Here is a 16,294-nt window from a genome sequence, read left to right as displayed (position 1 = left end):
TGTGAACAATCAAGTGTTCATTACATTGTGGGATGTGCATGTGTTATATGCTAAAAGAGTAATGTATGCATAATGAAGTGAGGACTATAATCCTAATGGATGAAAAAATGCATCCACATTACGAGACATCAGTAATGTATGAGACATCTTGGGGGATCGAGCGAGCGTTCCGTGAGTTTAGTAAAATGGATTAATCATCTTACGATCACAGAATGGGAGCAAGTAAATTTTTAGGGAAAGATTTTGCAGATCCTATAAAACAAAAGTAATCAAGCTGAATGCTCCAGCCACGTTATTCATCATGCTACATCACATTGACAAGCCCAAAGAAATATTAAAATTATAGCACAGAAGAATGTGTCAAATCCTACCTATTTATTTGAAGGCCCCTTACCCTTATGAAAGAAAAATCGAGAGCCTAAGAGAGATTTTGTAGAAACCTCGCATAGTACATAAATGTTGAAAACCCAGCTTTGAGAAGAGAACTTTGTCCCAATTCTGAGACTCACCCACAAAAACAAGCTTTAACAGTTTGTTCCAACTCTGGGACACACACAGAGATAGATGTCTTGTAAAGAACCTAACAAGAGACATGCACCATTTTTACATGTTCAGCTTCTAGCTGGCAAGTTAAATAAGATAATCAAAATAAACATGTTCCGTAATACTTTGATCATGTCTCTCTGAACAAATCACCAAGAAAAAGAAGAAAGAAATGCGATCATTTGCTGCACAGTACTGCTCAAACAGCAGCTGTGGCCTTGTCAAGGCCTGGAATGCTGAGCCCACTACGCAGATACAGTACTCAGAAGCCGCTTAAGCCTCGGACACGCTGCCCGCACACACACCAGATCTTCTGCCAAAATCTGCAAAGAGTGTGAGGTTTAGTAACAAATCTGGGATTTGTACACAACAGTTCTCCAAACCTACACTTAGACCACATGTTGATCTTTTGTAGACATACCTTTGCACAATTTCGAATATCCAATGTTTCCAGACCACTGCATCCTTGCACAACAGCCTCCAAAGCACTTGCTTCAATGTTAGAGGCCTGCAAGCTGCTACATTTAGTACTATGACCGGGCATCCCTTATCCAATGGACAAACAGCTTAAACCATTCTCACATTGCAAATGCTAGGGTAGTTGTATAGAATCTCTCTCTCTCTCTCTCTCTCTCTCTCTCTCTCTCTCTTACATATGGATTTGTACCTACACATGGACATGCAATCTCCCGTGTACTTACATATGGCTATGTACTCACATAATGATTAGGGGGTAGACATATAGCTAGTCTATTCCTTATAATGAGTTCTTTTTCTCTTACATATGGATTTGTACTCATATGTACCTACACATGAACATGCACTCTCCCGTGTACTTACATATATGGCTATGTACTCACATGATGATTAGGGGGTAGACATAGCTGGTCTATTCCTTGTAATGAGTTCTTTTTCTATGGCTCAGTACCACATGAACATTGGTACCACTTTGTCTCAGACACATTGGGTCTTTTGAAGACGTGTAATAAAACTCTCTCTCTCTCTCTCTCTCTCTCTCTCTCTCTCTCACACACACACACATGAATAGCAATGCACACACAAACAGAGTAAGACATGCCATTGGCACCCCCTTCCTCAAAGCATTGCTTCAAGCATCCAACCTGAAGTGAGAGACTGACAAGTCGGGGACACTTCATTCTTAGCTCCTCCAAGGCAGTGCAGTGGCTGCAGCAAAAACGAAGCTCTCTTAAAGTCCAAACATAAAGCTATAAAAACAGGACTTCGGCCTTCTATAGCGCAGTAAAGCTGAGTGTGTAAGAAGTAACCTGAGATTTAATGTTATCAAATAGGGGCACTCAAGCTGAGCCTCCTTAATATTACTTGACAGCGAAAAATTCAAGGAAGTGAGGTCATGGAAACCAGCAGCATCAAGAATCGCTACTCTCTTTATGTTGGGACAACCCACACAGTTCAACTGTTGAAGAGCACGGGGGGAGGTCATCTTCTGTTCTTCCACTCTAACTTCTATTTCTACAAAGCCTGCTTCCGTTAATTCAGAGGAATGTTCAGCACCATCAAGCTTAGAACCTGATGACATTCTCCTTGACACATCATCATGAGTTTGAGATTCTTGTTGCCAACGCTTTGTAGTTTGCAGTGAGCAAGCCCTTTCTGTGCTGAGGATTTCCCACTCGAGGTCACTAAGTTTGGCACATCCATTAAGACTGACATGTGTCAGGTGAGAGCATTGGCTTAGAAGTCTTCCTAGTGCAGTATGACCAAGGCCTCCATAAGACAAGTCCAACTCCCGGAGCTCAGGAAGCGTCTCCTTCCAATGCAATGCATCCAGTGCGGAGTCCTCAAGGTACTTGCATGCTAACAATCTCAAAACCTGGCAAGATCCACAATAATTGGCAATAACACATCATCACAAATCGGTTAACAACAAAGACTGCCTAAAAAATCATGCAGACCCATTTATTTCATGGTAAAGACAAACCTTCAACCTCACACAGCTTTTAAATATCGGTGTCAGATCTGTCAGAAAAGTGTAGGACAAGTCAAGAGTAGTCAAATTGCAAAGCTTTTTCAGAGTCAATAGGCCAGCTGGTCCGATCAAAGGACAGCAGGCCAGAATTAGGGACTGTATCAAAGGGCAAGCTGTTGTTGCCGCCTCGAGGCATCCATCATCCAGTTCACTGCCAGAGAGATGACCCCCACCCACCCCCACACCAGGAAAACAAAATGAGCCAACAAAATGAGCCAAAAAACTCAATTTATGTGTCAAGACACTGGTGTGTCAAAACTCCCAAAACATGATATGTAAATGTAGAAGCACACACACTTCATATTACCTGCAGTAGGAAGCATCAAGTGACAAGAGTTGCGGACAGTTGATACTGGCTTTGAATAAGGCTCCACATCCTTTCAAATCTACAGAAACCATGGAAAAAGCCTCGATTTTAAGCTCTGTCACATGAGGGCAGATTCCGAGGTTTAAGGACTGAAGCCCGACCTGCATGCACATTACTAAACCTTAGAATTGAAAGCAGTACCTAAACAAGCAAGCAACTGTGATTCATATTCACGCTTCCAGTTATCAAAATTTCTATAGAGTGAGGAATAAGACAGGATGCCAAAGGCATCATGGGCTTTGCCAGCCTGTCACCTTCCTATTGTGCACCATGACAGCTCAAGGTTCAACTCAAATTGTAATAAAAAACAAGGGTTTTGGAGGTACTATTATTCGAAAGAAAGGATGGAAGGGCACTCAATGCTTACTGGAGCCAAACTGACAATACTTAGTTGGTGACATCCGTCCAAAAACAGCTGCTGTAGATTTGCACATGCAAGGTCAATTTGAAGAAGATTGTGGCATCCAGTTAGTGATAATGCGCTCAAGGTTGTGCTTGAAAAATTCAACATGGTAAGGCTCTGCACAGAAATCCAAATGCTGTCAGCACATCTGTAATGTACTATGCTTACAGCCCTATTCAGTATTTTATATACCTAGATGAATCCAAGAACATGCCCAAATTCACCTTTTAGGAACAAGCATTTTATATACTCATGGTAGTCAACCCACAAGACTATACGACTATCAGCTCCATTATGCATAATATGGACTAGATACTACAACATCCCCACTAACGTCATCAGTACCCAATAGTGGGTGTAGAACTCTGTATCAAGATATGCTTTCACACACACACACACACACACACACATAAGAGCATATATTCACACAAAGGCCTTCGTACTGAGTTTCTGTCAAACCTCCGGAGATGCAGTTAACGGAAACTAGAATGGTACAATGGAAACAGCCGAAGCTGTCCAAATGGGGGATCGGGAACAAGGAACAAAAAAGGGAGATGGTTCACAACCATCCATATGGGAATAGATTTTTAGCTGATTTTGATGCTTTCTATGGCAATTTGTGTATTAATTTTTGTGCAGACTTAGGGATTTTTCTTTGGTAGATGATTTGGGCCCAGGGTTGTTTCTCGTACGCGTACGACTCGATTCGTACGTACGATTCGTACGGTACGATACCGTACGATATCGTGCGGTACGATATGCCAGATTTGCCCGTTTCTGTCCGTTGCGCCGCCGCCGACTGCGCATTTTCGTGGCCGTTTCTGTCCGTTGCGCCGCCGCCGACTGCGCGTTTTCGTGGCTGTTTTGTAGCCGTTTGCTGGCCGTTTTGGGCATGGCACATGCTTTGTGGCCCATGTGCCCATTGGCCATGGCCCATGCTACATGGCCTTGGCCCTTATAAAATGCCCACCCCCTAAGCCTCTCTCAAAGCTCTAGCCTCTCAATGCTCATTACTCAAGCCATCAAGCCCCCCCCTCTCTTGAGTCTTGCTCAAGTGACCATCAAGCCCCCCCCTCTCTCTCTCTCTCTCTCTCAACTCTCAACTTTCAAGCCACTCTCTCCCCCATAGGCCCTCTCTCAAGCCTCTCTCTCTCTCTCAAGCCTTTAGGCTTTCTCTCTCTCAAGAGTCAAGACTCAAGCCTCACTCTCATTTTCTCAAGCCTCTCTCTCTCTCTCTCTCTCTCTCTCTCTCTCTCTCAAGCCTATCCATCTCTTGAATCTTCTAACTTCTCTCTCTCTATTACAATGACAAGGGAGAAGAATGAAGCCTTCAATGTGCATGCTATCCATGTAGAGAAAGCCGATGGAAAGTCCAAGTCATATAGGTGGACTTGTAAGTATTGTGGCAAACAATACACAAGTGGAGTTACTAGGCTTCTCCAACATGTTGGAAAGGTGGGGGGGCAAGTTGCGCCATGCAAGGAAGTCCCCCTTGCTATATCCGATGAGATCTTCAACAAGATCAAGGGTGGATTGGGTGCTCACTATGATAGTGGTAGAAGCTCAAGGGCGGATGATGAGGTCATTTCCCCGCCTTGTGATACATCCTCCCCCGCCGCCTCCATCGGTGCCACCTCCATCGGTGCCACCTCCGCCTCCGCCTCCTCAAAGAGACAAAGGCTTGAGTCTCCCATGAGGCAAGCCACTCTAGCCCAAGCCACCGGGGGGTTCTCTTCTTCTCTATCACATCTCCGAGAACGGCAACGGCTAGCGGATATAGAGATTGCACGCACCATTATTGAGTGCAATCTCTCATTCCATGTGCTCAAGGTAGATCAATGGAAGTCAATGGTGAAAGCCATTGCAAATGTGGGCCCATGTGAAGGATGGACCGGCGTCTCCTATCATGACATGCGCACGAAGAGGCTTGTGGACGAGAGGGAAAGAATCGATAGATCTCTCAATCCGGTGCGGGCGGCATGGTCCAAGTATGGGTGTAGCATCCTCTCCGACGGATGGAGTGACCGGAAGAAGAGAGGCATCATCAATATACTTGTCTCTTGCCCTCTTGGCACATACTTTGTGCGGGGCGTGGATTCCGGAAAGGCGGGGAGGAAAACATCGGGTGCATTCATATATCGCCATATCAAGCAAGCCATCATGGAGGTAAGTTCCAACTTTCAAATTGCACTAAAGTCTTTAAAGTTTAGGCTTTGGTATATGTGATATGAATCATATGATCATATGTGGCTATATCATGAGTCATGACTCAAGTCTCATACGGCATACGCTCATTGCATCCATTCATGTGCATTGTGACATGTAGGTTGGATCGAAGAACGTGGTGCAAGTCATCACCGACAACGCTTCAAATTGCCGTCGGATGGGGAAGTTGCTCGAGAAGGACTATCCCTCCATAGTATGGACGCCTTGTGCCTCCCATTGCATTGACTTGCTCATGGAGGATATGGGCAAGTTAGTGTGGATGAAGGAAGTAATGACCGAAGCTATCTCTATTGTTACCTTCTTCACCACAAAGGTGAAGGTGCTTGCCATGTTCCGCGAACATAGCAAGTTGGAATTGAAGAAGCCTTCATCTACACGCTTCGCCTACATGTGGCTCGTCTTGGAGCGCCTCCACGATGTGAAATCCTCCCTTCGCCAAACAGTGGTCTCCACAATGTGGAATGAGTGGGATGAGCGAGAATCGGCGGAGGCCAAAGCCATGCAACGGCTTTGCCTAAAGGAGGAGTTTTGGCAGTCGGTCCGCACTATTGTCATTGCGGTCACGCCCTTCTATAGGGTATTGCGGATGACCGACATGGAGGGAGCCACCATGGGCCTTCTTGTTCACTTCATGGGAGAGGCCATAGCAGAGTTACGCGTTTCTCCTTCCATCGACGAGGAGAAGCGCGATGGTATGTTGGCCATTGTGGAGAAGAGATGGAAGTGGATGCGAAGACCTATCCATGGTCTTGCCGCTTTATTGCATCCGGCTTACAAATCACCCGCCCTCTTCACCAACGTGGAGCTACTTGAAGCCCGAGATGCTTACTTGCCCAAAGCATTGCCGGAGGATCGCCATGGGAAGTTCCTTGAGGAGCTCATAAGCTACAATGACCAAAGGGGAGGAGCCGCGTTTGCATCTACTACCTGTTGGAAGAGGGAATCCCTTGTGAAGCCCCTCTTTTGGTGGGAGACATTTGGGTATGCGCTCTCAAGCCTCCAAAAGGTGGCTTTGAGAATCCTAGCTCAGGATTGCTCTTCGGGTGCATGTGAGAGGAACTGGAGTTCCTACTCACTTGTACACACGAAGTTACGTAATCGCTTGAGCACGCAACAGTTAGAGCGGCTAGTGTATTGCCGCGCTAACTTGCGCATGCTGCGCGCAATGCAAAAGATGGAATCAGCGAGACAGGTATAAGTTACAACTTATAAGTTATAAGTTATAAGCATTCAAATTTCAAACTTCAATGTTTATTGAAATTTGGAACCAAATTCTAATACATTGCTTGTCACTTGATCATTGTACAATGTAGGTGAATGTGGATGCATTCAAGCTCACAGGGGACACTCTTCAGAGTGTAAACAAAGTGCAGGATGAGGAGGAGGAGAGGATCTATGCAGAGATCTATCGAGAGCTCGAGTCATTTGATCGACGACCTACTCGCACTCGTCGTGGGCGTGGAGGTAGTGGCAGAGGAGTGCAAGTAGGAAGCCGTGGATGCACGGTTCGTGGTGCTCCCAGGGACATAGTGCATACCTATGTGCGGCGTGGATCGGGTAGCTCCACACTCGCTCTTGCAGATGAGGATGCTCCCTTTGGCTTCTCACATGAGCTTAGAGAGCCCGAGTTCGATGATGAGGGCAACCTTCTTAGCGATGGCGAATTCGGCGAGGCCACTGATGTGTCCTCTTCTCATGAGGATGATTTCAGCGAGAGCTCTGATAGTGATGCCTTTGTCTAGTGACTAGTCTCTCCTTGGGCCTTGGCTCTAGCCTCTCTTTTTGTACTCGCGCCTAGCGCGCATGATCGCATCGCACCTCTATACTTATGTACTTTTGTTTGTCACTTCAAACTTGTTTAGTTGTTTTTAATGATATTTTGGTTTGAAACAACTTCTCTAGACTCTACCCTTCCAAATTGAAAATGTCTACGTTTGTAGGTGTTCTTTAATTTAAAAAACCGTATTTTATCGTACCGTATCCCAAAATTTCATATCGTACCGAATATTCCCGTACGGTATCGTACCGTACGGTATCGTATTTTCGTACCGTGACAACTATGTTTGGGCCTCCTTTAGCAGCTTTTGGGCATGCCCAATTTCTCCATAGGTGATTCAAATTTTTATTACACTGCTTTGGGGAAACCACTCTGCAACATCCTTCTCACTGGTTCCCATCTTGGACGAATGCATGAGTCTCCCAATAGGCTCCATGAGTCCATAGCTAACTTTGGTTGTCTAAGGCCTACTTGCATTTGCGGAACGTTAAGAAAAGGAGAACCAAGCATGCGATCCTTGAGCAGGCATTGAAAATTTTGACATTGACATAAGGCAGATGAATATTCAGCGAGCCTTGGTAGCCTAACCCTATGACATTAAGCTCCATGAATGCTCAGTCAGAGCTCAAACAAAAGCTAATCGCCATGGAGAACCTTTACAGCATATCATACCATCAACCGACGACTCACAATGCCACAACCAGTGTCCATAGAGATCATCATGTAAAAGAGACCAAAACTGCTCATGAATTAAGTACATGATCAGAAGATATGCATGTCCACCAACCACAGATAGCCCAAGTCTCAAAATTTCCCACCTCTACACAACTCACACAAACACATTGGGCCACTATGAAAACATCCAAACATGAGACAAACAAATATTAAGCTAATTAGAACCTCTTTGGATTCAAACCCTTACCTCACAGCTTTCTAGAGTCAACGAGTTCAGCCTCGGGCAACCACCTCCATTACTGAAAACTTCACAAATCGAATTAGCCAAGGAATCGCACTCCACAAGATTCACGACATGCAGATGAGGACATTCCAAGGTCACTGTGGTAAGACTCGGTTGCTTCTGAAGGAAAAATTTCTGTAAATATCGACGTCAATAAAAGAGTGTCAATAAGAGAGCTTCAAAACACAACGGTGGGCTCTGGCCCCAATAACTGGCTCACTTCACACCCTGTCCAAGAGGACATGAGCTCAAACCCCTACACTACTGGAAGTTAAAAACCAACAAATACCTTAAGTGCAAGTGAAGAAATCTCAATACGATTCAGCATGAAGCATGACGTAACATTAATGTTGACCAGGGCAGGGCAACGCAAAGTCAGATCCACAAGCCTGCAAGAAAGGAATGAGCGTTCCATAAGTGTTGGGACAACAAATAATTGACATGTGTAATTTTCTTGTAATAAATAAAAATAAAAACTACACAATAAGTACATAAAGTTGTGGAAAAAAAATGTATGATGGGGTTTTAAGAATTTTGGGAAAAAATGTGTTTTATTCCTCGTACTTGCAGCAGTGAGCCAGGCTTATTCTGTGCAGCCGTTGCAAGTTCAACGTAACAGCCGTCAACAGGACACATGAATCCAATGTGATTGTCTGCATCAGAGAATCATGTAAAGGTTGAGTTTCATGGCCCATCTCTGCCCTACTACACTTGGTAAGATGAGAGAATGAATTGTTTCAAAATTGGATAAATGCATGTGCGCGTCATCACACTAGCACATTTACCTCTAGTATAAAGCACTGTGAAAGTGCCGCTATCGACGAAGAATTGATGCCTTCACAATTATTCAATTTCAACTCCCTCATCATCGGCATGCGAACACCCTTCAGAAAGCCAACTAAAAATTGTGACATACAACAACAGTTTGTGCACATAATCACTGTATGAGTCGTGTCCATGATCTACTCACCTGTAAGGATATGTTTGGACAACAAGAAGCATCCAACACCTGAAGGTTGAAACACGCAATGCAGATTTCACGAAGGGTTTCATCACTAACATACGAGCACTGCGAGATATTCAGTTCTTCAAGCGAACGGCAAGAAGTAGCAGCTGCACGGACACCTGCATCTGAAAGCTTAAGGCATGACGACACATCAAGGCTGAGGAGTCGGGGGCAGTTCAATATGGCAGAAGACATGTTTGTTTGCCTCAGACACAACTTCTCCAAACGTGGGCACCTGTACAGTGTAAACAAACCATCACCATTGCCTCCGTGTTAAGGATTCTGCTTATTGCAGTATCAAACCTACAAATGAGAATAACAAACCTGATCGCTATGCGCATCACCCGACATTCAGTGACCTTGAGTAGAGACAGAGTTTTGTGACGAACTTGGACTTCGTGAGAGCCAGAGCTCCCCAAAACAGCATCAACAATAACAAGGTGCTGAAGGGCCGGGCAGCCACTCGCCAGTGAATTGAAGAAAGTATCACTCAAAATCCCTTTGGTCACGCTCAGTTTCTCTAAAAACCTGTTCATCAGCCATGGGTCATGTTAAAAAAAAGGGTTCGTTTCTTTTAAACTAGCCTATGTCGAGCTAGCCTTACACCAAGATCACAGGCTCTAGCCTTCTGGAACACTACAGTTCTGCTGAGAGCTCGGCATCGGTGTTGACCTAACCTGGGCCATGAGTCATACTTGGCATGGCCGTTGACCTAATCTTAGGCTTGAGGGTGACCAGAAGGAGCAGCTGAGCTAGCCAGCTCAATCCTACTGGTCTTCACTGCTGATCTTGCTTTATGTGCATGATTAATGGAACAGAGATTGCCCATGTATGCATGTGTGGACCAGAATGACAGAAGTTGGTGTGAGGAGACTGCTGGATTACTCACCGAAGAGAATGCATAGCTTCCCTTGCAATCTCATCGACCAAATTAACATATGTGAAACTCAAGTCCACTGCTTTTGGGAACCTGCGACACAGACTCCCAACTGCAGAACCCAAGCCCGAACCATCCATGGGTGTAAGGAAACACAATTCAGAAATACATATTTTTCAGGAAAAAAAAAAGTTTTATGTCTATACTATAAAAACGACAGAAAGCTTTGCCAGATGAAAATGCATGCCTTGCTCTTGTGTAATTTTGCTCCCAAAATGCAAAGACTTCCAGAAATCCTCATGTTCACTTGCCATGCGCCACTGCCGGCAGACCATGGCTGCTTCACACAAACTCCTCTGATCAAGGAAAGAAAGCACCTACAGCATTTGGTCAAGCAAAACTTGCATTAGAATATAAGGGTGACACCAGACTATGCGCTTCTCCAGGAGAGAGGAGGTGCCTTGAGGCTGCCCACATTGATGGTGAGCCTGGATGGACTCACCCTTTCTAAATCCACCCTTCATCATATCAAAGCCCTTTTCTTCTTCTTACCATGTGAAGGAGGTCGTCTGTTAGGTACATTGATGGTGCATCATTCTCCATTCCACCTCCTGAGTTATTGTCCTCCCCCCCACTCCCATTTGGAAAACTCCCTTCCTCCGTATCACCACTGTCTCGATCCATGGGTGGAAGGGATGGTGAAAAGTCCCTCTGCTGACCCCTGCCCTGAAACTGTCCCGAGTTTGAAGACAACTGAGATGTCCCGGGACATGATTTCTGGCCATGCCTGAAATTATAAACCACCAAGAATTTAAAAAGTAGAAAATCTCAAAGGCACCAGTACAGTGTACTGATTTTTACTCAACTGAGCAGAAACTTAGGCCCATTACACATAAAGCTCGACCTTCCATGCCCTGTCATCAGATTTTTTGACAGAAGAGACGGTAGAGCTGTACGTGTAAGCAGTCTTTCAAGTTAAGAGATTTACGTGGAAAAACCCAAGACTTTGTGTCGCTTGTAGTTTGATGATGTGTCAGATCCTTGCCCAGAAGATGGCTGGCCTTCTGCAATTGTATCCAAGCTTGCTCTGCCTCCACCTGCAAGAGGAGACGGTTGGATTGCTCTGAGTAGATCTTCAACTGAAGAGTCTAACCAAGATGGCATCTCACTCCAGTGGGGATCCTGGGCAGCATCAAATTCTACACTTCGAGAAGAACTTGGAATGTCGAACAGCAGATCAACAGGATCTCCTCCCACATTGACCTGTGCAATTGGGTTCATTGCCATTTCGTCTACTGCTGCAGAATCTTCTAATTGCACACGTGATTGTTGTTGCAGCACATTTAACTCCTCAATGTTGACACCTGCAGTAGAAAACAAACCCTGTTACATGTGTGAGCTTCATCTTTAACTCCTATCTGTTGGTGCTTGCCACATGCATCCTTTCCCCCAAAAAAAAAAGAATGTTATGTGCGTATCGTGATTACCATCAACCATAGATTTTTTAACAAACCTGTATCTCACCTTTATGGGATTCTACGCATGTATGTAAAACCTCTATCTCACCTTTCCAGAATAAATGCTATGGCACTTGCCAGCAGAACCCTAGATCTGGCTTCCTGTACTGCAACTATCAAAACGCTGATTTTGAGAAACCCTAAATCGTATCTATCAAACCATAATTTTGAGGAACCCTAGTAACTGGAAACCCTACATTTTAAGCTTCGCTGAACTGGCTTGTCTCTCGGTGGTGAACCCCGTAAACCCTGATTTAAGCAAACTAAAATTTCGACTTATATAAAATGTTCAGCTTCTTATTGGAACACTAAATTTCCTGATTTTCTGTGAGACCATACATGCTTCGCTTCTCTGCAGTAACATAAATTTCCCAACACTTAACGTCAAGCACCTCTGTGAGCCTTCCGGTTTCTACTTCATTGTGAAACCTTACATTTCTATTTTTTCTGAGAAACCCTGCATCCCCATAATCTTCTGTGAAACCCTCAAATTCCCAACAATCTGTAAAGCCCTGGAATGTTTAGCTTCTCTGTGAAACTCTAAATAGAACAAGTCCTCAAACGTCAAAACCCTAAATTTCTGACTTCTTGGTCCCTTGGTTTCCAGACTAATCCTAAATTTCTGACTTTTTGGTAAAACGGTGAATATTGGATACCCTCGGAAATCAGTGAAGTCCTCAATGGTGACCTTCTCTGTGGAACCCTATATTTCTGACTTATCTAAGCCCTGAAAGTTCAGATGATCTGTGAATCCGAAAACCGGCTGTTCTCTATGTTTCTTGACGGGACGCTAAACGTTCAGATTCTTTGTGAAACCCCAGATTTATGACAGTACTCTGGAAACCCCTACATTAGCAAGGTTCTACCCTAGAATTTTGCAGCAAAAATAGGCAAATACTTAGCTCAATGAAGACAAGGGTAGAAGAAGAGAAGAAGAGTGTTTACGACGAAGCTCACCGACAGCTCTGCGTTGGACTGAAGGGTAAAGGCCCAAACGATCATCTTCTCTCAGAAGCTCCCTTGCGGTCCCAGCGCCTGCTGCTGCTTCAGAAGAAGAAGAAGCTGATGATGATGCGGATGCAACGTCTTCCATCCCGCCTGCATTGATGGCACAGATTTATCTGCACACACATCGCGAAGAAGTATGGATAATCAAACGCCCCTGAAGAACGCCCCTAATAGAAACGTCCCCCATTTTTTATCAGTGTAGATCTCTGAAAACCCTTGCAGTTGAAGATTAGGTGACATCGCCCCTTTGTAAAGCTTGAACGTGTGGGTGAAGCTTTAATGTGTGCGCGTGTGTGTGTGAGAGGGAAAGAGAGAGAAAGAGAGAGAGAGAGAGAGAGAGAGATGGTGCGTTTGGAAAGCTTAAATGTGTGTGAAGCTTTAATTTATACGTGTGTGTGAGAAAGTTGAGTTGTGCTAAAGCATGAGTACATGTGTGAATGTGAATGTGAATGTGTATGTGTATGTGTTGTCCTTGAAGAACAAGTAAAATTGGCTTATTTTATAAATTCATATCGCTCTTGTTCTCACAACAATTTGAAGTGTGTGTGTGTGTGTGTGTGTGTGTGTTGCGTTAGGGGTGTGTGTTCTATCTTACAATATATATTGAAGTGTGTGTGTGTGTGTGTGTGTGTGTGTGTGTGTGTTGCGTTAGGGGTGTGTGTTCTATCCTACAATATATTATGATCTCCCGCTTAATCCGTAGGACAACACATGACTAGCCTCATTATCAAATCAACCAATAAATCACTCATATCTTATTAGAATAAGTCAATATAACATACAAACCATGACCATTGTGGGAAATTGTCGAGTAAAGAACATTCCTCAATCTCAACACTTCGTATTCAATCAGTAAGAAAAACTATCAATTATCAGCCACATGGTAATTTCCATGAACCTTACATGGGCAAGATTACCACCAACCACCATGCACTCCATAAAGCCGAGAGGGAAAAGCTCTTACATGCCACCATCCCACAAACAATACAAGTTAAAACATTGAAGTTATTTGAGGGGAAGGCACATAGGTGTCAACACCCCACCCCCCTTGTTATTAGTGCCATGTCTTCATAGACTATCTCACAGTGATGGTTAGCATAACATTAACTAAGGCATCATAACCATCATAGGGTAAAAATAGCACCTGGGCCATGTAGAGATTCAAGCTCGATGTCAGCTTGTGCCAGCTTTGCTATGTGCTGGCATGTTAGGTAGCAGCATGTGTGAGACATAAATGACCACGTCCAACTAGTCATAGTGTGTGGACATTAGCTAGGGTTAGCTGAGTGTGGACACAACACATAGTGTGTGTTGTGTATTATGGATTATGGCTTTATGCATTGTGTGAGAAGGGAGATGGCTTCCCTCTATGGTTAGGGTTTGAAATATACATTAGGGTTTGCTCCTGTGTGTGTGTCTCTCCTCTCCCTCTACCTGTTTTTCATCATGGTATCAGAGCCTGGTGCTCTCTATTAGGGTTTACGAGTGAGTGAGAGAAGAGGGAGAAGAAGTTGTGAAGAAAAGCTGTGAAGCTTGCCATTGATGCTGTGAAGCTTGGAGCACACCGATTTCTATCAGATCTGAGAGCTTGGCCTACCGGGTAAGGTCTACTAAACACCCTTGAGCGGATTGCAGGTGATTCAAGCATAAACAAGGCAAATTAGGGTTGCCCAAAGCAAAAGAAAATTCTGGTTTTTTGCAAGCTTTCCATTGGAGCTTGGAAGCGGTGATGTATGGTGAAAATAGATGCAATCTGGCAAAGAAACATGTATGTGACAAGGATGAATGTATTGGCAACTCCTGTGCAAGCCCTACACTGAATTTGGAGCAAATATGATGCATTTGAGTGATTGAAAATTACTGTTTTTGAAGCTCTCACAAAACAGAGAAAAAGAGTCACTTGGTGGATGAAATTAAACCTAGTTTTTTGCAAAAATCAAACAATTGATGGGTTACACACATGCCTTGGAGTGTTAGGCAACTACACATGCTATCAATTATCAATACAATCAGCACAAATCCCCTCAGGAGCAGGCGGCACATCTCATACAGAGAAAACAAAGTATTTTACTCATATTTTTGATAAGTGGAGGCCAAATTCCACTTGTGTGGTTGATTAATTCCAAATTTTGCTTAGCAATTGGGTAATACACAAACCCAAGGAGGTTGCTACATGATTGGTTTGAGCAATTATGATCTATGGAGCTGGAAATGAGCTGATTAAACAAGCTATCTACTGTGATTAGTGAAACAGAGTGTGATTAATCGACTAATTACTCTCTCATCTTAAACAATTGGTCTAATTCCTTTTACATGGAGTTAGTGGACATCATTGCTAAGCTAATGAATGCCTGGTCTCTCAATTTGGACAAGCATTGAAGAAATTAGAGCAATTCTACTACTGGTTTTTCTCAAAACAGAGAAGAGGGTTTGACAAAATTGGTATGTACGCACCTTGGTTGGTGTTGATATGCAACATTGAGCTTGTTTAGGTGTCAATACAAGTTATCCACACTTGATTGAACCACTACATTGTAATTTGGAGCCTTGGAAAGCGCGCCAAAACAGGGTACCTTGGACTGCGCATGTCAGCTCAACTTGGATGCAATCAGTTTGATTTTCTACATCAAAAGTGAAGTTCATTGTGTACTTTGGAGTATCTGGAACACTTATAAGAGTGTGGTTGAGCTGAGAAAGGCTCGTTTACATATTTGGACGTGTGTGGAAGGTGCATTTGCATTGAGCAAATATGTCAGACAACCCAGTACAAATTGTGGGTGAAAAGTTGGATAGGAAGAACTTCCAGGCATGGAAGTACAGGATTAAAAGTTTTCTGAAGGGAAAAGGTTTTTGGAATCTTATTACAGGTGCGGAGCCAGAGCCGGAACTACCCCGACAACCTACACAGCAACAAGTTATAGCTCATAATAAGCAATGGTCAGAAAGAGCATACAAAGTTTTGCATTACCTATCTATATGTATCTCGGATGCTATACTCATACATATACATGATGCTGAGAATCCCAAAGATGCATGGGATACATTGGTAAAGCTGTTTGATACAGACACTAGTGCTTTGCAAGTCTTAGTTGCGACAACAGATTCATAATGTGAAACGGAAAGGAAGGAGCATCCATGATTATGTACAAGAGATAAAGAAGTATGTAGATGCATTGGCAACAATCAATGCCCCCATGCCTGATGATGATTTGGTTCCTTGCATGGTCTTGGCAAGGAGTATAAGTCTTTTGATACATCCATCTCGGTTCGGAGTACAGGTTTACCAGACTTTGATGAGTTGGTTTCACTCTTGCTTGTTAAGGAAATCAAACTCAGTGACTCCTTTCATGATGCATCTACTAGCCATGATGATAATGGCAAAAATCAGGCTTTCTATTCACAAAGAGGATTTAGAGGCAGGGGGAGATTTGCATCACATGGCCGTGGTAATGGTCGTGGATGGAAGGACAAGTCACCACAACAGAATTTTCAGCCTACATATGGTGCTAGAGGTGGTCGTGGATATACACCTCAAAGAGGCAGAGGTACTCCTCGTGGTAGAGGACGTTTGCAAGGCCAACAAACATCTATGCAAAATATGGAA

At 43.9% G+C, this 16,294-nt stretch overlaps 3 protein-coding genes across 5 annotated transcripts; 2 read left to right on the top strand and 1 right to left on the bottom strand.

The window, feature by feature from the left end:
• Positions 1 to 428: 428 nt before the first annotated feature.
• LOC147633382 (F-box/LRR-repeat protein 15-like) lies at positions 429 to 13,024 on the bottom strand. 3 transcript variants are annotated; one of them, XM_086806451.1, is made up of 19 exons: positions 12,628 to 12,936; positions 11,371 to 11,529; positions 11,154 to 11,262; positions 10,718 to 10,952; positions 10,413 to 10,542; positions 10,178 to 10,277; positions 9,613 to 9,816; positions 9,253 to 9,523; positions 9,068 to 9,166; positions 8,847 to 8,935; positions 8,572 to 8,671; positions 8,247 to 8,417; positions 3,286 to 3,438; positions 2,859 to 3,019; positions 2,504 to 2,702; positions 1,830 to 2,395; positions 1,665 to 1,728; positions 965 to 1,051; positions 429 to 866 (listed from the first exon to the last, which is right to left on the bottom strand). In XM_086806451.1, exons 1-19 carry the CDS (start codon positions 12,773 to 12,775, stop codon positions 789 to 791), a joined length of 3,123 nt encoding a protein of 1,040 aa, XP_086662577.1. In that variant the 5' UTR covers positions 12,776 to 12,936; the 3' UTR covers positions 429 to 788. The 3 variants fall into 3 exon arrangements, with proteins under 3 accessions (XP_086662577.1, XP_086662575.1, XP_086662576.1); XM_086806449.1 differs by having other exon boundaries at positions 11,154 to 11,529; positions 12,628 to 13,024; XM_086806450.1 differs by having other exon boundaries at positions 11,154 to 11,529; positions 12,640 to 12,981.
• Positions 4,366 to 5,692, top strand: LOC147633384 (uncharacterized). The gene has a single exon (XM_086806455.1). It carries the CDS (start codon positions 4,627 to 4,629, stop codon positions 5,545 to 5,547), a length of 921 nt encoding a protein of 306 aa, XP_086662581.1. The 5' UTR covers positions 4,366 to 4,626; the 3' UTR covers positions 5,548 to 5,692.
• LOC147633383 (uncharacterized) lies at positions 5,556 to 6,878 on the top strand. The gene has a single exon (XM_086806452.1). The coding sequence runs from the start codon at positions 5,705 to 5,707 to the stop codon at positions 6,743 to 6,745; it is 1,041 nt and encodes a 346-aa protein (XP_086662578.1). The 5' UTR covers positions 5,556 to 5,704; the 3' UTR covers positions 6,746 to 6,878.
• Positions 13,025 to 16,294: the final 3,270 nt, after the last annotated feature.

This window comes from Cibotium barometz, chromosome 12 (genome assembly GCF_041138505.1).
Source record: "Cibotium barometz isolate CiBa-2024 chromosome 12, ASM4113850v1, whole genome shotgun sequence".
NCBI classification, from domain to species: domain Eukaryota; kingdom Viridiplantae; phylum Streptophyta; class Polypodiopsida; order Cyatheales; family Cibotiaceae; genus Cibotium; species Cibotium barometz.
Note: the sequence above shows the minus strand (reverse complement) of the source record. Positions and strands in the feature narration are given on the sequence as shown.